This window comes from Monopterus albus, unplaced genomic scaffold, assembly GCF_001952655.1.
Source record: "Monopterus albus unplaced genomic scaffold, M_albus_1.0 scaffold33.1, whole genome shotgun sequence".
In the NCBI taxonomy this organism is placed as follows: Eukaryota; Metazoa; Chordata; class Actinopteri; order Synbranchiformes; family Synbranchidae; genus Monopterus; species Monopterus albus.
The window spans coordinates 1,134,386-1,157,455 of NW_018127913.1; the positions used below are offsets into that span (position 1 = coordinate 1,134,386).

Consider the following 23,070-nt stretch of genomic DNA (forward strand, 5'->3'; position numbering starts at 1 on the left):
TAATCCACTGACAGGTGGGGGCAGGCACAGTGAGCTGGGTCAGTTTGGAGTGGAGGATGTCCAGGATGATGGTGTTGAATACTGAGCTGGAGTCCACAAAGAGGGCCCATGCGTACGTCCCTGGGGAGTCGAGGTGTTGCAGGATGTAATGCAGTGTCATGTTCACTGCATCGTCCACTGACCTGTTTGCCCAGTAGATGAACTGCAGGGGGTCTACGATGTCCTTCAGGTGGGCCGACACCAGTCTTTCAAAGCACTTCATAACTACAGATGTCAGGGCGACAGGTCTGTAGTCGTTCAGTTCACTGATGGAGGTTTTCTTGGGGACTAGAATGATGGTGGAGCGTTTGAAGCAGGAGTGGACGTCACACAGCTCCAGTGACCTGTTGAAGATAAGTGTGAAGATGGGGGCCAGCTGATCAGTGCACACTTTCAGGGAGGAGGTGGTCACGCCATCTGGGCCTGGTGCCTTTCTGATCCTTTGATTTTTAAAGAGGCCACGCACATCCTTTTAACAGATCGTTAGCGGTGGGGGGCTGGAGGGAAGAGAGGTGATTGTCGGGGAGCAGCTGCTGGATCTGAGCTGGTAGAAATGTACTTCAAACTACTTTTTACGTTTATACCTTGAGTACATTTCAGAGCCTGTACTTTTTTTTACTTTTACTCAAAGGAAGAGTTTGAATCAGTACTTCTACTTTTACACAGGTGTCTGTACTTCTACTTGAATAATGAATGTGTGTACTTTGCTGTCTTTGACTGGGGTTTATCGTGTTGCCGTCTTAAGCATTTGCTCAGTGCATACATGTACAATCTACTTCCACTTCTGTCTGGCAGCTCCTTCCCTAGATATTTTAAACTCACAAGACAAACACACTTACATTATATCCATTGTCAGATGCTCCATTTGTGGACTGCGAATGGTGGCTGACCAGTATGACCTGCTGGCCTGAGCTGGGTGGCTGTTCTGGCAGACCAGATTCATTCAACACTGCAGGAAATGTCTGACCCTAAGGATCAACAGACACTCTTGTATACTACATTATATATTATACATACTGTAAGTTATCTTCAAACATGCTTAATCACATTGCTGAATTTGGCCAGATAGGGTTTTAAATTCTTTGACAGTCATCTTAATTTTTTTTTACCTGTGTATTAAGGTTTAGAGTGACACCATCCAGCATCCCCTGTGCATCTGTCAGGGTCAGTGTAACGCTGCCATCGCTGGCCACGCCTCCTGGTGACATCACTAGACTCTGGGATGCAGCAGTATGTGACAGGGTGGTGCTCGGTGGTAGGCTAGTTACTGATAAGGAGGAGAAAGGCAGCAAGGTTAGAGTGATTTGAGTTTTTACTGCCACAATCCACAACTAGTGTGGACAGCAGTTTTCAGCCAACTGTCGGAGCCAGTGCCTGCATCCATACGCTCTGTAATACATTTCTGATGACATGAAAGTCATTTTGACATAAAACCTGAACTTTAATGTTACTTTTTTCAAACACAAACAAAAATGTCTCCATTTAGACTTTTCCTGTAACATTAAAACCCTCCATTTACTAATGAAATACTCATAGAATGAGGGATGGCTTCATTACAGAATCAGGTTCACTTGAGATCACAAAATGTACAGTTGTACCTGTTGAGATGACCAGCTGGATACCAAAGTCCTTTTGGTGTGTAACGCTAAGTAACTAAAATAGTAATGACACTTTAAAACATGATACAGGAATCCAGTAATTAATTTCACTTAAATACCTAGTTTTTATTTTCAGACCATCTTAGAACGTAAGTTGTTTTGACTTGGGGTCTTTTAACTAGAAATGATGAGTTGAATGAATGGACTGCTGAGAGTTCACTCAACTCATTAAGTTTTTAAAGAAATAAAACTAGCAGACCAGTAGACGCTGTTCTTTTTGTGGAGTCTGAAGAACCCGTTCACAATGGAAACTTTGTGTTGTGTCTAGAATATATTAAATTAGGTCATGTTGTTTATTTATATAATGGTAAAAATGATGCAAACCATGATGAAGATTGGTTCGGAATTCCATCTCTACCCCTGTCACTGCTTGCATGTTGGGTTTGTACCAACTCTGGTACAAAACACATTCAGCAGCTGAAGCTACAAATTCCTCATGTCAGACTGACTGAAGAAATGTAAAAGGAAAACAAATCTCTCTGTGACTGCCCATGTGACTAAAGAGTCGAGTCAGCTTAATACCATTAGTTTACTGTACTTGTTTTCTTATGTTCAGTTAACTACAGTTTTGCATTTTCAAAACATAAAACAACCCCAAACTCTTTCCTGAACTAAAGTTGAGATAATTCACCTTTTTTAAAGCACCAGGGGAACTCACATTTCCAAGATGAACCAGCTTGAAGCCAGTATTTGATTTTAATAAATATATTACCATAATGTTTATCAGTCAAAGTGCAGGTGGAACTGCACTTGCATACCGATTGGCAGGGATGGTTCAGTTAAAACAACAAAAGGAAAGTCTAAGTGCCTCTGTGACACAGTGGGAACAGTTTTCACTAGAGTTCAGACAGGAGGGTAATGAAGAGGGAGATGAGACTGGAAATTTGATTTTCTTATGACATGCAACAAAGATCCCAAATCACATTAAAATAAAGAGCAAGATGTAGAAAACAATTTCTAAGCTTCTACACCCAGAAGACATTATTAATTATCTTGCTTGAGATCTTTAAGCTGAGCTACAAATGTTATTCTGAGCGTGCCTGGCCCAGCTTTGTTCAAAGGGCGGTCTGCTTCTAAGCACACTAGAAAGAACTTTGTAGAGTCTTTTTTTTTATTCCACAGGCAAAAAATACAACAGCTCTTAACATGTGCTAAGTACAAACATTACCAGGCCAGACTAACTAGCTTACACTAGCTTTACCCTTGGCATTTTATTATCTATATCATGTATGACACCAGCACATAGATTCTAAGGTCATACTAAAGGGTTAATGATTAAAAGCAGCCAGCAGAAAACATTAAAAATTCAGCTAGAAAGAGGTTTAGCAATCTGGCAAAAGCTGATGTTAACTAGTTAAAACTGATAAAGCAGCCAAATTCAGTTGACAAAATCCATGTTAGGTGGAGAGAAGTGAGAAGCTTTTGTTTACTCATGTGTGAAACAGAAAAAGTTTCCAAAATTGCTACAAATATAATGTAGCTATTCTGTCTGTTACAGTGAACAGTAAAAGTACCATAGTAGAATGGAAAGCTCGACATGAACAACTTAGACTTAGTAAACAGTTTCGAGCATCAGAGCAGCATCCACCTGATCACCATAAGACATTTATTATTTATTTATTATTACTTTTGTTGTTTTGTTTTTGGTTTCATTGTAGCTATTTTACATTTCTGCCCATGGCTGCACCAGGACAAACTTGCTAAACCATGAAAGCATTTTTTTAGCTTCCCACATACCCTTTGATGCCACCGTAGTGGGGGGGACACACCTTAGCGTGCTATTTCACAAACATCACACATTGATCAAGAGACTGAACTTCTCTTTCAATGCTTCATTCTGTTTTATCCTGGGTTCAATCACTGGTGCTGGATGCAAGGGACGTTCCTTTAAAACCATTAAAGGAATCTGAGATAAAGCTGCTCTCACATCTGGTGTCATCCATGCTTCCTCTCGCACCAGCTAATATTGTGTGTAATGTTCTGTTTGAACTCCATACTGTACACTCATTCACCTGCCATGGATGCTATGTATTTGCAACTTGCCACTATAGAAAGAGCTGAGCCCTTCTGCCAGTGCAATCTACTATTTGCTGTTTAACCCAGCAAGAGGTGAAACTCAGCCTACTCAGCATATTTTCAGACATTTAGCTTAGCTTGCACTATAAGCTGTCATCACTTCTTTTCTGCTGCCTATAAAAAATAAAACACCCCATAAAATTTCCTTGTGAAGCTTCAATAAAATAAAACGATTAATCCCAAAGGGAAATGACTATAAAATAAGGCTATAAAAAAGAATAACCTAGTCTACTGCATTAGTCAAAAGTCTCATTCTTCAGGAGCAGTCGTAATGACTTTCAACAGTAAAGACAAGGACCCCCCCCCTTAGTGTGTGTGCTCACTCCCTCAAATGGGTGGCAACTTAATCAGCTTTGTTCAAGTGGGTTGCTGTGATGATAGCTGCACACCAGTCAGCAGGGTATCTCCTACTTTGCTGCCAGACTGTTGGCTTAAAGTGGTGGCCTTGAGTCAAGTGGTGTTACGACTCAGTCGAGCATGGTCACTAAAACTGGCTTTTGGGTGCAATTATGCAACCCCTTATAGAGTGGAGTTGTGTCAACAGAGCTGACTGAAGATGAGAGGTTAGTTTATTTGCAACCATGAATTTCTGACAGGTTTTTATACCTGCGTTGTTTTAAAAACACCAGGTAACCTAATATTACTGGGGTACCTGGGCGTATGGGTACTCTCTGAGTACGGCACTAGCACAGCACAGTGAGATTATTCGCTCACTGTCATAAACTGATCCCATCGAAAGTCCAGTTTAACTGAAGATTCACTGATGTCCAGCAAACTTTAAAGTGAAAGTGGGACTGGCCTCTTCCTGAGAAAGAATTTAATGTATTGGTTTGAATGGAAATGCATGTTAGACTAGACAGCACTCAGAGAGTGCAGACCTCTGCCAAGGCAACTTGGTTTCCCCATAATGCCATTACATCTAAAAGCAATGTTCCCATGATAGTTTGACCCTCGTAATATGATTGTTGTCCATGAAAACATACTGTTGGCATTTTTCTGACAGACAGGAAGCGGCAGGTGAGGCTGGGGAAAATTACATCCAGCACCAGGACTGCCAACCCATGCCCCCCCCCCTGCCCCAGGGCTGCGTGATATACCTCACAATTTACAAATTAAGCACTGGACTTTTTATTACTGTATTCCTCTGCTCACTCTCAAATACAAACACACATTTATATTTCAGTCCTCACCTGCCATTCCAGTGTTGGCGGGGCTCTGAGGTAGGAGTTGGTCATTGGTGATAGTCAGGGCTGCACTGGTGGGCTGGCTGTTGAGTGGCGATGGCAGCCTGATGCTGCTGTTCATCTCGACACCATTAGGGTTGCTATGTTGTGGAAGCAGATTCTGGCCTGCAAAAGTATGGGACAAAAGCAACTTCTACTGCAAAATTCAAGGAAGGATTTTACCTAATATATATTTATTCTTCTCATTCAGGATAAATTTTAGAATATTTTGGTCCATTTGATGAAGAGTACATGTATTTTCTACATATTCCCTTCTTCAGATCTTTAGCTTGGAATGATACATTGTGAGCTATCTTCACTTCTTTTTCACTGCCTCTAATAAAAAAATAAAACAAATACAATACAAAAAAAGGGAGAAAAACTCCAGTGAATGCCTTGGTAAAGCTTCAATAAATAGAAAATTACTTTATCAATCCCAAAGAGAAATTACTATAAAATAAGTCTACAGACAAAAATTATTTAGTCTATTGCATTAATACAAAGGACTTGAAGCGCAGTACAATAAAGATAACAGAATGCTAAATGAAAGAAAGTCCAAGCAGGAAATATTCTAACTGCTCCAATTAATGCAGACATGGATGATTTATGTTGACTTCATGTGTCTCAAAAAGAATGTCATTTGCTGTATAATCTACAGGACATAGCCATATATTTGTATTTTATTTAGATTGACTCGTGGAATCTAAATTGGTCCATACCTGATATGGTGAGTGTGATCTCCTGAGGGTTTCCTGCTGCGGTGCTGGAACCAGCCGCAGTGGCCTGGGCCTGTACCTGGGCTAGGGCTTGTGTCAAGCTGGAATTGTTGATGGTCAATGTGATTTCCTGACCACTGTTGCCTCCAGCTACCAGCCCAGAGCTGCTCATGACGTGGCTCAGGTCCTGAGTACCTGTATGATCCAAGAGAAAGCATATGGTAGATCAGTTATTCAGCTTGACTAACAGTGTTTAGTTAATTTTTCCCCAGCAAACATACCAGATCCGTCCTGCTCAGGCAGGCCGGCCATTGTGACCTGAGCAGGTGTAATGGTAGAGGGCTGCAGGGCCAGGCTGGTCAGTGGGTGGATGACAACATTGGCAGACACTGGGGAGTCCGTGGTAGATGTCAGCTGGCTGCCAGAGTGGGAGATGAGGCCAGCGTCAATGCTCAGGGGCTGAGAGAGGAGACCACCCTGCTGTAAGGTCTGCTGTAGGAGGGTATGGTCAATCTGGAAGAGAGATGAAAGTGGAAGGCTGATGTTGAGGAGGAAAATGAGACTGTGACTTGTAGAAGGGACTGGGAAACAACAATAAGGCATGATGGTTGCTTTTTGAACAATGTGGGGAAAATTCAAGATCATTCAAGAAAATTTCACCTTTTGATACTTATTGACAACTTAAAGCTACAGTATGTAACTTTTTGTTTTTAGATTTTAAGTTCAGTTATGTCCAAAAACTCACAGATAGGAAAAAACAACATAAAGTGTCTTTAGTAAAGTGTTGGCCACCACATGCTGTAAGAACAGAGTCAGTGAGCCTCGGCACTGAAGTCTCTAGAACTCTACTGGAAGGATGAACAATAAAATATGTCTGGATCTTAATGTGCAGATGTGCTGTCAGTGTACACAACAAGGATGTTGTGTCAATGAGAGGGAGGGCTGCATGGGGCGGAGTGATTTTGATTCAAGTCTCATGCTAGCACTATCCTGATTTTCAGAACTTGCTTGTTTTAGCTTTAAATCCGTAATGTAAAATGCATTCCAGGACTTTAGATGAAATTTTGTAAAGCTGCTGTAATGTTTGGTCTACAGACTTTCTCTGAACCTCCTTATATGTCTGATATTTTTGGGATGACTGATATGATTTGTGGGTTATACATGGAGAGAGTGTTCATGGCAGCAGAGCAGAGATGGTTTGGCTCAGAGTTGCGAACAATGACTCAAACTTTAAACACCTTTAAAAGATTGATAAGGCACCAAACATTAGAGTAGGAGAAAGGTTTGAAAGATCAATGGATATAAACCCCAGTGTGCAGATGAGAAACATTTTCATTTATTACTTTTACAGCTGCCTGAGCAAAACTCATTTTGTGCTCCCATACCACATTTTGAATTTCCTTCATGTGCTACTGAGGGATTTCACAAAACTACTCATTTGGTCTAGTTCAGGGGTTTTCAGAGTCTGGCACAGTGGACCCCCAACAGTCAAAACTGAGACCATTGTGCCCCCCCCCCTTTTTTTTTTTTAATTTAATTTGAATAGATTTTGTTTAAATAAAAAAAAGGGGAGGTTAAGCCTGGTCATATTATAGTTTTACATTATTAAGCCCTTTAATTATGTATTCACTTAAAATGTCGGCAATTTAAAGGTGTTTAGAAAATGTAAATTAATCAAAATCAAAGAGTTGCAATCAAATATTTAACTAGGTAAAGATGAAGAAACCTGAAGGGCTGACGTGGTGCATTCTGCTTTGCTTTCCATTGCATTTTTCCCTGTGCCATTCATGGTTTACATAGGGATGGGCTGCACTCCTCCAAGCTAAGCACAGAATATCAAGGACCACAGTGCTCGTTAATAATGTATTTGCCACTAATGGAGACTGTATGAGCAGTTTAACAAACAACCATGCTCGCTGAAGTCCACGATATACCACAAAAAAAAAAAAAAAACAACTCACCGTTCTACCTCTGAACCTGTATATGAGTGTATGTTCACATACCACGCATGTAATGCTAATACTTGAGATGTGACGACGCAGTCAGGGGCAACAGCCCTGTGAGCACCCACCTCCTCCCCCCGAAAGTTCCTGGAACCTGATTTAGTACTACCTCCAGAGGGGTGCTGAAATTGAGCTTGTGGAACTCATTTCCAAAGCAGGCGGAGGGCAGTGGAAACAAACACAGAACCCAAGACAAGAGGTTCAAGTTCCATTACAGGTTGGAAGGTTCCTGTAGTGGAAAAAGGCCTAATGGATAACAACACAAGATTCAGAGTTTCTAACCTGTAGTGTGATGTTATTGATGTTGCTTGTATCGATGCCAGAAATCTGGACATTGGGGCACACCAGGTTGGCAGGTGTCAGCTGCAGGTGAATGCCATCCAGTGTAGTCAGGCCATCAGGAAGAGAGACAGTCAGGTCTCCAGCAGCTGAATGCACAAACACAAACACACACATGCACTTAGTATTTCATATTTTGTGCTAATGTTAAACTAATTAAAATCACAGACACAGATAGATGGAAAAGTACAATTTTCCTGATCTAACATGTTTACAGTACATTTTATATTAACTCCAACCCTCACTGTTCAGCTCAACCAACTGTTCATTGCAGAAAAATCTGAATTTACAACTGTCTCTTCTGATCAAAACCACTGCACTAGAGAGGCAAATAGGTATAAAGTTTTATTACCAGATATATATATGGCTAAAACTATGGATTTTAAAAAAGGAAAAAAAAATCAGACAATAGTCTGGAGACAGACAGATGTGATACAGCACATTACATGCACTGCTAGGTGTTATACAAAATGCCCTGGTTTCTGCTCAAGGGAGAATATCCCTGTAGTAAGGGTTCTTCAAAAGACTGAGGAAAAAATACTGCAATGCAATACAGTTTTTCCCAGGATGATGAAAACTGGTTGTTTTTCTAGCAGTGAACTGAGCACTTTGTTCAAAACTTCACTGTGAAAACTGAGCTGTGGACTGAGTTCTTTAATGTTTCGGAGAAAGAATGTGCTTTAGAAATCGCTGCTGTGCTTTACTTGTCTATTTAAATATTTACTTAGCACCACAATCCACATCCAAATCCTTATTATATAAACATCTCTTTAGGGAAATGAGACTGGAAATCGTTAGTTGTGAATAATTCAGATTTCTGAAAATCCCCTCTTCATGTCAAGACTTGGTATCACTCCTTTTATCACTTTTATATATTTTCAAGATCTGAGCCATTTAATCAGAACACACAAGAAAACCTTCAATGCTGAGGTGGTGAAGTGTGAAATCCTCCTACAAAGGCCTAGAATAAATAACTCCATCTTTGATGTTTGTAATTCATCTGCCTCAAAAATGCAGCTGAGACCAAACATCATACTGCAAGTGAATTATGACTTTGTATCACATAAAGGTCTGAGAAAAATCAAATAGTGTCCTGTGATTGGAGAAAAAGGTGTGCACAGAGTCCATCAGTCACTGTGATGTAATTCATCTTGTCCAGACCAACAACACTAATTTCCTAGCCACTGGCCAACACTAGAAATGATGATCCCGTTTCATTTCAGTTACACCTACATACTTTGGTGCATTAATCATCAGTCTGGCATTACAATTTGAGTAAGTGCCAAATGCCAATAAAATGTGCTGCTGATGGGTCATCCATAACACTAGATAGTGAAATCTTGTGCCTCAGTGTTATGTTCTTGGGTCATTTCATTTTCTCAAAATTAATCTTGCTGTCCACCCGTACACTCTGTGAATAAATAAAATTATCGCTGTGTAACAAACAAACAACTCCCAACAGTTTCCTTGCTACTCTGGTCTACCCAAAATGAAGTAAAATGTGTAAAGTTCCTTGTCTGCTACTAGTTTCCATGACTGTCTTTTCTCTGTGTGTCTTGTACTCTAGATGTTGTGATCTATCCGGAATGCCTTACCTGACATGGAGGCCGGTAGGATGGCCTGTCCCACCAGTCCTGATTGCAGTAGATTTTGGTCAAACTGCCCTGTCAGGACTTGGTTGGCTGGGAGGTAAATATTGGGGTCAGAGTTAGGTGTTTTTAGCAGACCCACAGGCTGAAGCACCTCTGAAGCAGCTGGCTGCTGGCCCTGGCCTGTTGCCACAGCCTGTCCAGTCCCTGTGTCCTGACACTGAAGAGCCTGACCTGCAGATGAAGCAGACCGCTTGGCCTTGCGGCTGTCGCTGCTCTGCCGGAAGTGGAATTGGATGTGGGTTTTGCGATGGCCTGACGTTCTAAAGCGGAGTTCACAGAAGGGACATTTGAAGGGCTTGGAGCCGGTGTGGAGGCGCATGTGTACCTTTAAGCTGCCCTTTGTTGAAAAGGAGGTGTTGCACATATGACAGCTGAACAGTTTCTGACCTGCAAAGATAAGAGGAAAGTTATGTGGAGCTAGCTTAATATGACCCATTGCTCCATTACAGCTCCAGGCTACACAGGCTTGTTGTCCTCTTGAGGTCAAAATGCCAGCAGTTCTCCCTTTTCTTTGTATTTTATGGGCGTGTTAAGTAAGTAGTGATGTAACTGTCCTCATGGTTGCAAATATCCAACAGATTTGAAATCATGAGGACAGCCCTGAAGAGTCTACAGTCAGGTCAGGGAGCTTTAAGCTTGTATTTCACTTAATTTTTTTTTCCTCTGTGTATAGTTTTAATAAGATTTCAATATTTAATATCATATTATTAACCTCTAACCTGTGTGTGTCTTCACATGGCAGTCCAGAGTAGATTTCACTGTGAAACTTTTCCCACATTCATCACACTTGTACGGTTTTTCTCCTGTATGGATCCGAATATGCCTAGGCATTGAAGCAAATTGACAGATACATTTGAAAGAGCCAAGGACAGATGGTAATTTTGAAGTGGGGGGGAAAAAGAACAAGTGAGCAGAACTTACAATTTTTTCATAAATGCATGGAATGAGTGAAATAATGGAACTAGACAGAACAAAATATGCCCTCACATCACCCAAGAGGAGTGCAAATGGTATGGGGAGAAAATGCAAATGCACCCTGACTCAGAATATGAAAACCTAATAATAAGTGCAACTCGCTTGTGAATATCTTGTTTAGGAAGGAAACATTTCAGAAAGTTCAAAAAGAAGTGGTTGGAACTTTACAGATCTAATAACACAGAACAGCTTCTTGAGAAATATAAAACATTAATCATTTCTACCATTACCACTAAATAATTCTTCTCTCAAAGAGCTTCCACTGGTGTTTTCTCAAAGTTATAAGGAAATGCGACCTTGTGCAACATTTACTAAGGCCTGTCCTTTTCACACTTTTCATCTTTGACTTGAATGTCTGACACATAAACTACATGGAGGAACTGTATGACCTACTAACCTGTGAATTGTTTTCAGTAAAGGTGTTCTATTTATAGAGGTACAATAATTAACATTCTAGCCATCCTGGTGTGGGGGAAAAAGCTTTATCTATATACAGTAACAGCAAAAGATGGTTACATTACTGCTTGAACTAACTCCAACATGTAATCCATCCATTGGGAAGCTGACAGTGAGCATGAGGCAGGAAATATGGTGGGCAGCAGGTCACCAGTCTTTACAAAGACACAGACTGGAAGGCAAACTCATGCCTGCAGCTCTGTTTGGTACGGAGTTGTATATTTTGACTTTGTGGTATTTTTCTATATATCATCCATGTGTTCTCAAACTGGTGAGGATGTTTTCTTAATGAGTTCATGCTTTGTCTGTTTGCATGTGCTTTTATTAGTTTCTGTACCTTGTAAAATGTACTTTTGTTGACTGTGAATGACCTAAACATCTCTGCTTTCACTGTCATTTTAAATGCGTCCTTTTGAGCTCAGACACTGCAGTAATGGCAGCAGCACTTGAGAGGATAACACCTAAATCAGCTGCTGGATTCATGGCAAGATCCATGTTAAAGAAATACAGTAATGTGCCTTAAGCAAAATAGTTTTTACACATGCAGTGTCTCGTGAAGACCATGGCGAGCTGATGTGTTTCTCAGAGACAACTATTAACAAGCATGATATTATTACCTGATGAGGTCACTGGGTTTCTTGAAGCTCTTGGGGCAGTAATTGCAGCAGTTTGCAAACTTAGGCTCCGTTTCCAGCTCCACGGCCTTGTCCTTGATCTCGCTGATTCGATCCCGCTCAGCCGCTGACTGGGCGAGGATCCGCTCTGACACTGAGGCCTCCTCACCAGGATCCTTTGCCAGCTCGGCTGCCTGTTCTTCAGTGAAAGTGATTATCTCCAAACCCCTCCTCTTTGATGACTTTTGCTCGCCTTCCTCTTCCTCCTCTTCTTCCTCAACATCTTGACTATCCAGACCTATAACTGTGACAACAGAGGTCTCAGTGTTTCCAATGACAATACTTTTAAGAGGCAATCTGCAATGCCAAAATCTTTGCCACCAAGGCAAAGAAAAAATGAAATAAAATAAAATAAAACAGCACCTTGGTGACTCACCCTGAAAGCCTATTCTATTCAAAATGCAATGAGTCACATAAACAGATGCGGTAAAGGCCAAATCACCCTGAATGTATTTTTAGACACATTTTTAATGCGTCTCATGTAACAGATAGAACTCTGTTCCACTGAATGTGTCAGTTCACACTGACACAAGCACGTGAGTGTGCGCTTTTAAGCCTCGAGTTTATTTTGTTTCTTCTGGTGCATTTAGTGAAGTGTCATCTCCACAAACAGCTGTTTGAATCACAATAATCTCCAACTACTTTCAACTTTATACTGGTATCTGTTTCGACTGATCAGGCTTTTGGTGTCACTATGAGCTTTTTGGTTTTATTCCATCCCCAACCTCCGTAGCATGCCAGGGAAAATCTATACATATGAAAGTGTTCTGATTTGTTCCTGGTGAGCCTACATGAAAAGACAGACATTATGCTGGGTGTATTATCATCATGTGTCCTTGGGATCCACATCATGATAGGCAGCTCAAACTGAGGCAAAGATGCGTCCAAACTGAACCATTTTAAACTTGGACATAAATAAACACTTACAGCACCAGCAGGAAATCATCTCCCCACGTTGCTGACACAAATCAAATTATTCCATGCTGATCAAATACATATAAGTTCCCCTGTTGCCTCAGATTCCTATAAGTTTTGTTTCTATTTCCCAACTTCTTAACTGTGAAGATACAATAGAGTTTTTATGATCCAGTTTATAACAAAATGCCTTTTAATGTAACACCCAAATGATGGTATCTAGGCATCCTTACTTTGATCCTCCACAGCGTGCTCCTTCTTCATATGCTTTTTACACAGCAGGCTGGTCCTGAAGCTCTCGTCACACATGGAGCATTTGAAAGACTTGATGTGAATAATCATGTGGCGGTTCAGGCTGCCATTAGTGGTGAATGAGGCATCACAAATGTTACACTTAAAGGGCTTCACTCCTGTCAGTGACAGATGAGATAGGTATGTCTCAGGAAGTTAGATTTAAATTTTACTACAAGAAATTGAATTGAAATATTCCAGTGTAAATACACTGGGCTATGATACATTTAATAGAGTTTGGACATACTAATTAATTAAGGATGACATCAGAGACTGTTCAGCAACTGGTATAAAGCAAGCTCACCGGTATGTGTGTTGAGGTGGGACTTCAGCACTCCGGCTGATACAAAGGCTCGTCCACAGAGATGACATCTATATGGTTTCTCCCCAGTGTGGGAGCGCACATGCTGCTTCAGATGACTTGACTTTTTAAAGCCCTTATTACACCAACTGCACCTGAAGGCGGCAAAATATACAACTGAAAAGAGAGTTGATTTTTAATAAAAAAGAGCTCATCTACACAGCCAGTATCAGAAGCTCCCCAAATTTAATACAACATGCACACAGGTGCACTGAACAAATGTTACAGTATGTTTCCTTCATAATATCCAAACTAAACTGCCTTCTGAGGATTCTAAAGCCACTTACAAATCAAAGAAATACACTCTATTCTGTACCTGTGTGTGTTGGTTTATGTGTTTCTTTCCTTTTCACAGTATAAACTAGTGGGAAAAATATCCAACTACACATGATGTATGCAGCTCATATTTTCTATGCACAACCGGTTTCTACCTCTCACAAAGATGTGAAATTCTTTTTAAGTTTTTGGCAGGTCCAGGATATGTGGAGAAGTGAAAACCAGCTGAGAAGATGCCTGAGATTTCTGAGAAGACATGAATCTATCTCTGAGGCATTTCTCTAAACAGTTTGAGTTATCGGGGGGGAAAGTCTGAAATGAAAAATGCAGGCAAAGTAATAAAAGGCTGTCAGCGTGAATGCTGTAAACAATGTCTTCTGCTTTATGACCTGAAACAAATATTTGTTTAGACATTATAAAGCACACAGATGCATCCAAACACAGAAATGTGGAGAAACAAAGTACTTGTGCGTACCAGTCCAAGCCAAAATATTTAAATTGTGTTTAGACCCCCTATGACAACCCACTGTATTTTGACCAGTGAACTCAAAGTGACTCTCAATAGCCATTTGACACATGACAAGGCAATGCCGATAATCTGGGAAGGCTGGGCTCTGGACAAGAAGATCAAAAAGAGAAAAGACAAAGAGGAGACTAACAGAAGTTTTTATCCTGATATGGCAGAATCTGTCAGGCAGAAAATCATCAGTGCAGCACCACAGCTAATCAGGCCTGAGTGCTGCCGTGCAATCAGGCCAGGGAGACTGAATAGACAGAAGCCAGTTCTGGGTTAGCAGGAGTTTGCAAAACTGCTCTGAAAGTACTTTAAGAGCAGATTTTCTCTTGCTTTGATGAGGAAAAAACCTGAACTCTTTGGCCTGAATGCCAAGTGCTTTGGTGAAACCCAGGTCCTGCTCATTGCATGATAAATACAATGTCTATATGAGAGTGGAGATATGGCAGCATCAAGCCAGGAGGCTAGATGAGCGGGGAGTACTGAGAGGGCAACCAACACAGCATAAACCACATCATCAGCCAAGAAAGCAGGAGGACTTAACCATTCAAGAGACTGAAGGACCATGCCTCAAGTAATGCCCAGAATGTACAATGGAAGAAATTGCCTTTGCAGGTGTGAAAAGAGAAGGCAGCACAGAAGACTTGAAACTGTCATTTAAAAGGCGAAGAGACAGGAGTACTTGCTGAAGCCACTCATACAGACATGGACTCTCACACACAAAATATAACTTGGAAATAAACCTATAGGCTCTCTTGGTGTTGTCCTCACTGTCATCCTGGTAGTCCTGTGTCTCAGCAGTCATCTGAAGCTCACTCTGACTGCTCTGCTGAAGGAGCCCGTTCGTCTACATGAACAAATCAACAAAATACACTCATCTTATATGGACGGTATGTATAGCTTAGCATAGCAGAAGGACTACACCTACCAGCTCCTCTAAAGCTCACTAAACAAGTTTTTTTCTGGTTTGTTTAGTCTACAGTCAAAGAGAAAGGTCAGAAAAGACTGTGATGTTGCATGTTTTTCTCCATTTCTTGTATGATATTTAATACCTTTGTATGTGCTTTAAACAGCTATTTATATTGCAGTATTTGAGACCATTGTTAGAAATAGGAAAGGAATGAAAAAAAGCAAATAGAGAATTAGGAGGAAATAAAGAGGCAGTGTCCTACATGATCACTGATTAAGCCATTTCATTATTCAAGCAAACTTTTGCATCAGTTAACAAATGATCCTCTTTAATATATTCCACTGCACTGTACTTTCATTGTAATTTCAAGAGGAATAATTCATGTACCATCATTATGTAAATTATTCAGTTACCTGCTCCAAAATGTAATCTATTTCCTCTATCAGCAGACCCTGAGGTGCAAGTTCAACACAAAATGAATAATCCACTAAACTGAAATCAGTCTTAAATACCTTTACTACAACAATTCTCTGCATAAATAGAAAGTAAGATCTGAAAACTGAAGGCCAGGTGAATGAGGTAAGGGTTAAGGGGCTCAGGTCTCACCACTTCAGCACCGGGAACATGGAGCAGATTCGGAGGGTGATAGCTGGAGGACAGGGCCTGAGACTCCAAGGTGCTTGAATCCTGCAGCTGCTGGACAGTTGAGAACTGGGATTGATTGTAGCTTGATTCAGTGATGGTGAAGCCTGAAGTGAGCAGAGAATAATCAGTCTATTGGCTTACTGATCAGATGTGAAGGTACAGGCTGATGGCAATACTGGCTCTACAGAGAAGTTAAAAAGACAATGGACATTTAATTCTTGACTGAGCAAACAATAGTTCTGTATATAAAGGCTAGATACAATAATGCTAACCCAGCTAAACCTCAAGAAGCAGATTATCTCATGCCGCAGCATTTAACAGCAAAAGTCAAGCTACAACTGCACAAATGCAGTTGATAAGTCAATAAAGCACAAATCTTCCTCTCACCAAACAAACAATTGGAAACTATGAAATCTAGGTGATGTTTGTGTTTATCCAGCTTCTGCACAACGACTGCCAGCAGAAAGTGGGACTTGTATTGATTGTGAAATACTGAACTTTGAGCACGATATCATCGTTCACTGTAACTGTTTTACTGCTGACTTTGACTAATGACCAACAGTCGGACTGCAGTCTGCAGTGCAAACAAGTTAGGTGATAAACAGCCTTGAGCCTGTTACTGCAAGAAATCTGCATGTAAACTGTCTGAAAAATACACCAAGGCAGGAATTTGATGTGAGCATGGTGGTTGTTCAACTGCCTATATGCCATCATTGAAAGGATTTCTCCATTAAAAGGCATTTATTCTGATTTAGAGGTCTAATGAGGACTTCACTTGTTGGTTTAGAGGGAAACATTCACTGAGTGAAACAGGGCAAAGTGGTGAAGACATCTGCAAGTCTGTGTTCTGCCTGCTCAGCAGCTGTTTGATAAACTGCTCATACACTCTTCGTTACTGGATGATTGTTGCACTATGAAGTGATGTCTGATCTCCCTCTGCTCAGATGACAGAGGAAATACAGTGGAAAACAAAACAGGATGATCCGCGGCAATGCGGGAGGTTATGTGGGGCGAAGTACGGAGCATACTGCTTGTAAGGTTCCAATAGTGGAAACGCAGCATATAGAGTATGTACAGAAAGAAAAGCAGTGGCAAGAGAGCAAGTAACAATTATGTGTTGTGGGCTATAACTGCATGAAAAATGTTAAATGATATCTGTTTTTAATAGACAGACATGATGGTGCTTGCTCTACAAAAGTGAACTAATCAGAAAAGGAATAAGGCTGGTGCTTGCTCTACAAAAATGAACTAATCAGAAAAGGAATAAGGCTGTGTTGAAAAGGTCAGTCAGAAGCTTTTGAAATGCTTTCTTCAGTTTTGTGGCCAGGGTTATGTTTTGTTTTATGCTCTATCAATATCACTATCAATGACAGGAAAAGGATGACAAGTTAGTTAAAAAGATTGGTTGTATAATTGAGTTAAATCCTGATTAATTAAGAAGAAGAGAATAGTAAGGGGGAATAAACAGAAAGAGAGTTTACACCATACAGTTGGGAGGTCCTCCTTTGTGATGTTTTTACTAGTCTACAACCTGTGTTGAATAATCAGATCTGGATGCTAAGATGTTGCCAACAGCTGTGAAACCTTGGAGTGCTACACATTGTTGAGAGCATTGTCTGCTATGAGCTGTTGACTTGTATATCTTTTGTTACTTCATTCTGTGTGCGGCCAACCAAACTAGTTTCCCTCCTGTGGATTAATACAGTTATCTGTTTAAGAGCTTGAGTTGAAATTACCACAGTTCTGTGTGAACCTTTGTGTCAAAGATTTTGTTCATGGTTTATAATAATGTTGACCAGTGTGGCGGTCTAGCTCCTTACTATTCATACATTCTGTGGTGGCTTAAGAGCCCCTAATTTGGCTGCAGACCCAGCATCTAAACCTGCTCCTGCAAACTTACCAAAATTACCCTGAGATGAGTGTGTGGACAGCTATGGACAAACATGGTAAGTTACAAACAACAAAACAATAGAGTGTTTCCCCCAGAAGCCCACAAGGATCAGTGGTACAAAAAAATAATATGCTTTAGTTACAATAACTGTATAATGGGGCAAAATATGTTTATATACTCAACTGTCCTCTTGTCCAGACACATGAGTTCTTTACCCCTGAAAATATGATAAGACTCAGGACCATATGGCCTCACTCCTAAAATGATGAAACTCCAAGTCTGTTCTAGTCAGATAAAAAGGATACGGTGCCTCAGGAGAAAATGGAAAACATAAATCTGGCTGAAAGATGCAGTGCAGCCACCAAAAGGCCGCTGTTCTGATTACAGAGAATCCAGGCTGGCAATGGCAGTCAGGGTGAGTTAGTCAGTGGGAGTAAAGTAGCATATGTCTGAGACCATTACAGTTTATTAAGAGTTACACACCAGGGAGGGAAGAATGGAAACAGAGTTACATATAAATATGACACTTTTTTAATCCTTTATTGATTCAGGAAATATTCTCTGTTCTCAGGAAGAATCTGTCCACATTCACACCTGGAAGCTGCCCAGCACAACCACAGACTGACCTGTGGCCAATGAGCAGCTTCACTGGAGCAGTGCGGATTAAGGGCCTTGCTCAAGGGCACCACAGTGGTGTAAATGAGTTTAGGCCAAGTGCTGCTTTTTAATCCTGCCAGTCTGGGGATTTAAATCGTGCCCTTCCAATCACACGCTCAGTTTTCTTAAATTTAGGCCACCACTGCCCAAATTAACTGCTCTCTTTGTTGTGGGAATTTCACATAATCAACAACTGCTGTCTTCCTTGTCAGACTAAACTGAACGAAATCCTACTGCAACACTATTAACGTTTAAATCTAATGTAAAGTGAGAGAGTTTATTACTAGTTTATGTGGCTGCATGAGGTAGTTGCTTATACAGAATCAATTAACTATTGTAGTGAAAAACAGTGCAGTAGTTACTAAAATGCTGCCTGAGTTGCCACAACTTATTATCTCTTCACTTTTCAATCAGAAGACATACAGTATGTTTTTCACAATAAGAGATCACACAATATGTCTCTTTGTCAACCTCTTTGTCACGCTATACATAAAACACACCCACACGCATGCATTCAGAAACTAATTTCCTTGCTTTATCTGAAAACTGTTCCTGTTTCCTGACATAAAAAATATCCGGAATGAGAAAGCTTCCTAAAATCAGTGAGACAGAAATTGTGTGTGTGTGTGTGTGTGTGTGTGTGTGTGTGTGTGTGTTTGTACCTTGCGTTAGAGCTTGTTGGTCAAAGCCAGGCTGAGGGAGTGCTGGTGTCTCAAACTGACTAATATTCTGAGGTAAAGCATGTTGGGTAGTCACATATGAGTCTGTCAACAGAAAGAAAGAGATGCAAAGCAGTAGGTTAGTCTTGTGTAACTGCTCGCAAACACACGGTATTTAGAGATGACATTTTCACTCTTCAGCATGTAGTTGACTTTACAAAAGCACCATGGGCTTTAAGTGTACCTAAACAGCAGATTATTCCAAGGTGCATATTAACAAAGATTTTACACATTTTCTGATAAATCAAATGAAAATGGGACAGACCATGGTGCCTCTCAGCTATACTACAGTCTGCCACCTACAGCCCGTCTGTTGTTATTCAAGCTTCTCTACCCCTTGTTGTCGAAGTACTGTCTGTAAATTAGCCATGACTAGCACCTAGTCAAGGTTCTAAGAAGTGTTTGTTGAACCATGAATAGTTTCATTTCAAACAGCCAGCCATGGAGGAGCTCTTGGTAGCTGAAAGTCTGAAACTGTGGTGGTCAGACTGAAGAGGTCACATTCTTTTGTACAGAGAGTGGGTCAAAAAAAGAGCAAAAATCAGAGTTGTTGCTGTAAGGTCTCAACTAGGGATGGGTACTGTTAAAATCTTAACAATATTACTACTTTAAGTAATACTGTTACTTTTACTGATCCAGTACTTTAATGGTAGTGTTAACATTAGTTTATTTTCTCACATACTGGAAACACTGATGAGTAGCAAATGGCAACAGCCTTGTTTTGTAGGACCTTTTCTTTGACAGTATTTTATTGTGTTGTTGTTTGCCTGCAGCCCCCAAATCACTAAATCCACCTTTGCCATTCTGTACTCTGTTACTCATTGGCACTGGGGTAGGACAGGTTGGTGCCTCAGCTTAACATGGGGAAATGGATGCCACCGCCCACCAGAGTCAGGACTGGCACACACATCAGGGTTACAGAAAAGATGCTGGTAGCAGGGCATTGGATGGTGCAAGTGGCAGAGGAGTGCCCTTTGGGACAATGGCACACGCTACAGATAGCATGTGGAAAAACCAACCTGATGATCAACAAAGGGCATCACTGAGCAGGTAGTCATCACGTCCTTGATGTCTACCTCGTCAGCTGCACTCTTGTCCATCACCTGGTATCTGAGTCTGACACTGTCTGTCTTACACACCATGCAAGGCATTTTGTCAGGCGAAACTTTGGTGGGAAGTCCTGTGGTGATGGAGTGAATGTGATGGCAGTGGGAAGAAGTAGCTGAAAGCTGCTAGTAGGATCTCTACAACCAGGCAGCTCGCACGTAAGGGTTTCAGCCCACACTGAAATCTGAACACCAGCAGGGCTGAGGCAGCTGTGTGAATGTCCAGGCAGCCCTTTTCAAGGACAGTTATGCCTGTCCGGGCAGGAGAAGCCCCTAGGAAAGGTGGGGTAAAGAAAGGGTGCTCACCCTTACCCGGCCGTCTTACCGCGGTCAGCGGGACATCACTATAGGAACTTGGACTGGGAAACTGGAAGGTAGGAGGCTGGGGTTACGTTTGCCATTGCAAACAGACTTACCCTGATGTAGAAAAGGAAGCTTTCCACCTACAGCTAGCAAGCGTCGCTGATAAGGTCCTACTCATGAAAAACTTCTGATCCTTGGGGATTTTAATGCCTGAGTAGGCATGGATAGCACCACATATGAGGGTGTCATTGGCAAATTTGGTAGGGGTAAGAAAAACTCAAATGGTAAACTCTTGTTGAATTTCTGTTTATAACGTGAGCTAAGCAGCTCCAACACCTTCTTTTGACAACCTGAAAAAGATTTCTACATGTGGATGCATCCCCGTTCTGGACACCATCACCTTCTTGATTATGTTGTTACAAGGAGTAGATTGTCAGAGATTCTGTCAACTAAAGCAATGACAGGAGCAGAATGCTCAGCAGATCACTATAGGGTTAGATGTCAGTTAAGACTCAAATTGTTCTTGCCAAAGAAGAAAACACCAGCCAGTGTTGACTGCAAAAAGCTTGATGTGAACAAGTTGTGCCATGAGGATCATCATCAGTGCTTGGCAGCTGCAATTATATCAGCCATAGGTGACGCTTCCATTCCTCTGACACTGAAGAACACTGGCTTGTACTTAAAAGGGTTGTTTATTCTGAAGCGAGTGAGACTCTAGGGTATTTAAGTATTAATGCCCCTCCTGACTGGTCCTGGAAGCATGGTGATGAAATTCAAAAGCTCTTGGAAGTGAAGCGTAAAGTTCACAACTGCCACCTGACGGACAGCTCTGGCAGGAGCAAGACAGCCCTTGGGGAAATTAAAGCTAAAATTCAGTGAGAGATAAGAGCCTTGAAAAATTACTGGTAGTGCAGACAGGCTCAGAGCCTGCAAAACATGGCAGACAACCATGACGCCCTATTCAATGAACTGAAGGCAGTCTATGGACCAAGATGTAATGCAGTGGCATCTGTAAAATCAGCTGATGGGATCAGTTGTACACCAACATAAATGACATAAGACAGAAATAGAAGAAACACTTCTGCAGCTTACTCAACTATCAAGGTTTAGCCAGACCTGAAGCATGCAGATTGCAAGACAGGAGGCCAACAAGAGAGGACCTATGTAGTGTAATCTCAATGGATGAATTGAAGAAGGCACTCAAGAGCATCAGTAGTGGCAAGGCCCCTGGGCTAGATGGCATACCTTCAGACATGCTAAAAAGGTGGAGGAAGCCTAAAAGAAGAACTGCTTCAACTGTACAACTGCAGCAATCGAGGAGAAGCGACAGAATGTACACGAAAGGATATATATATATTTAAATATATACACAAACACACCCTATATATATATATATATATACACACATACACACATTTATAACTCTTGAGTCTCAATAGATCTTCTAGCAGCTGAAACGAAAGTAGGTAGAATACCTTTAATGTTCTAGTGTTGCTAGTACTTGTGTACAACTTTGGTGGTGTTTACCCAGTGCACTTAAATCACTTAAAAATATATACACTGTCCCATGTGTAGACATAACAGCTCATGTTAACTGCACAGTTTGCAATACATAGCCATGCAAACTGTGCAAACTCGGGAGCAGTTAATATTAAAAAATAGTAACTTTAGTATTGTGACATAAAGTACATTCTATGAACTTGTCTCCTTTAAATCTTAACACTGTACTTTCTTTGTGTGCAGGGTAAACTGTGTGTTGATATCTGTCATCAAAATGTACTGAACCTAATACAGGGGATGCATTTTAAAATTAAGGAAGTGTCGTGTTCCAGGAAAGGCAATTCTAAACCAACAATAGATCAACTATTTTGATCTGCTTGGCTTGCAAGGATGATCTCTATTTTTAGACATTAGGCCCTGATACGGGTTGCAAGCCAGTGACTTCTGTGCTGGTTCCAAGCCCGGATAAATAGAGAGGGTTGTGTCAGGAAGGGCATCCGGCGTAAAACATGCCAAATTTAAACATGTGAATCATCAGTGTGAATTCCATACTGGATCGGTCGAGGCCCGGGTTAACAATGACCGCCACCAGTGCTGTTGACCTACAGGGTGCTGGCGGAAATTGGACTACTGTTGGTTGAAGAAGGAGAGGAGGTAGAAGGAGTCGTAGACAGAGAGAGAAGAGGAAAGGCAGGAGCATAGGTCTGAGAATAGGGACTCTTAACGTTAGTACAATGACATGGAAAGGTAGAGAGCTGGCGGACATGATGGAGAGAAGGAAGGTAGATATACTGTGTGTGCAGGAGACCAGGTGGAAGGGAAGCAAAGTGCGTAGTATTGGAGGGGGATACAAACTGTTTTATTATGGTGTGGACAGGAAGAGAAATGGGATAGGAGTGATCCTGAAGGAGGAGCTCGTGAGGAATGTTTTAGAGGTGAAAAGAGTGTCAGACAGGGTGATCAGTTTGAAGTTGGAAATTGAAGGGGTAATGTTGAATGTAGTCAGTGGTTATGCTCCACAAGTAGGGTGTGAGTTAGAAGAGAAGGAGAGATTCTGGAGTGAGTTAGATGAGGTGATGGAGAGTATTCCCAGAGGGGAGAGAGTGGTGATTGGGGCAGACTTCAACGGGCACGTTGGTGAGGGGAACAAAGGTGATGAGGAGGTGATGGG

General features: G+C 41.2%; 1 protein-coding gene across 1 annotated transcript in view; it reads right to left on the bottom strand.

The window, feature by feature from the left end:
* znf236 (zinc finger protein 236) overlaps positions 1-23,070 on the bottom strand; it is a 66,483-nt gene that overhangs the window by 11,413 nt on the left and 32,000 nt on the right. Inside the window, exons 15-28 of the mRNA XM_020597253.1 lie at positions 18,934-19,035; positions 15,685-15,827; positions 14,912-15,015; positions 13,322-13,473; positions 12,960-13,136; positions 11,755-12,055; positions 10,426-10,529; positions 9,650-10,093; positions 7,998-8,143; positions 5,994-6,225; positions 5,716-5,907; positions 4,964-5,122; positions 1,149-1,306; positions 879-1,007 (exon numbers count right to left, since the gene is read on the bottom strand). Coding sequence (XP_020452909.1) covers positions 879-1,007; positions 1,149-1,306; positions 4,964-5,122; positions 5,716-5,907; positions 5,994-6,225; positions 7,998-8,143; positions 9,650-10,093; positions 10,426-10,529; positions 11,755-12,055; positions 12,960-13,136; positions 13,322-13,473; positions 14,912-15,015; positions 15,685-15,827; positions 18,934-19,035 — 2,543 coding nt within the window. The remainder of the gene's footprint in view (positions 1-878; positions 1,008-1,148; positions 1,307-4,963; positions 5,123-5,715; positions 5,908-5,993; positions 6,226-7,997; positions 8,144-9,649; positions 10,094-10,425; positions 10,530-11,754; positions 12,056-12,959; positions 13,137-13,321; positions 13,474-14,911; positions 15,016-15,684; positions 15,828-18,933; positions 19,036-23,070) is intronic.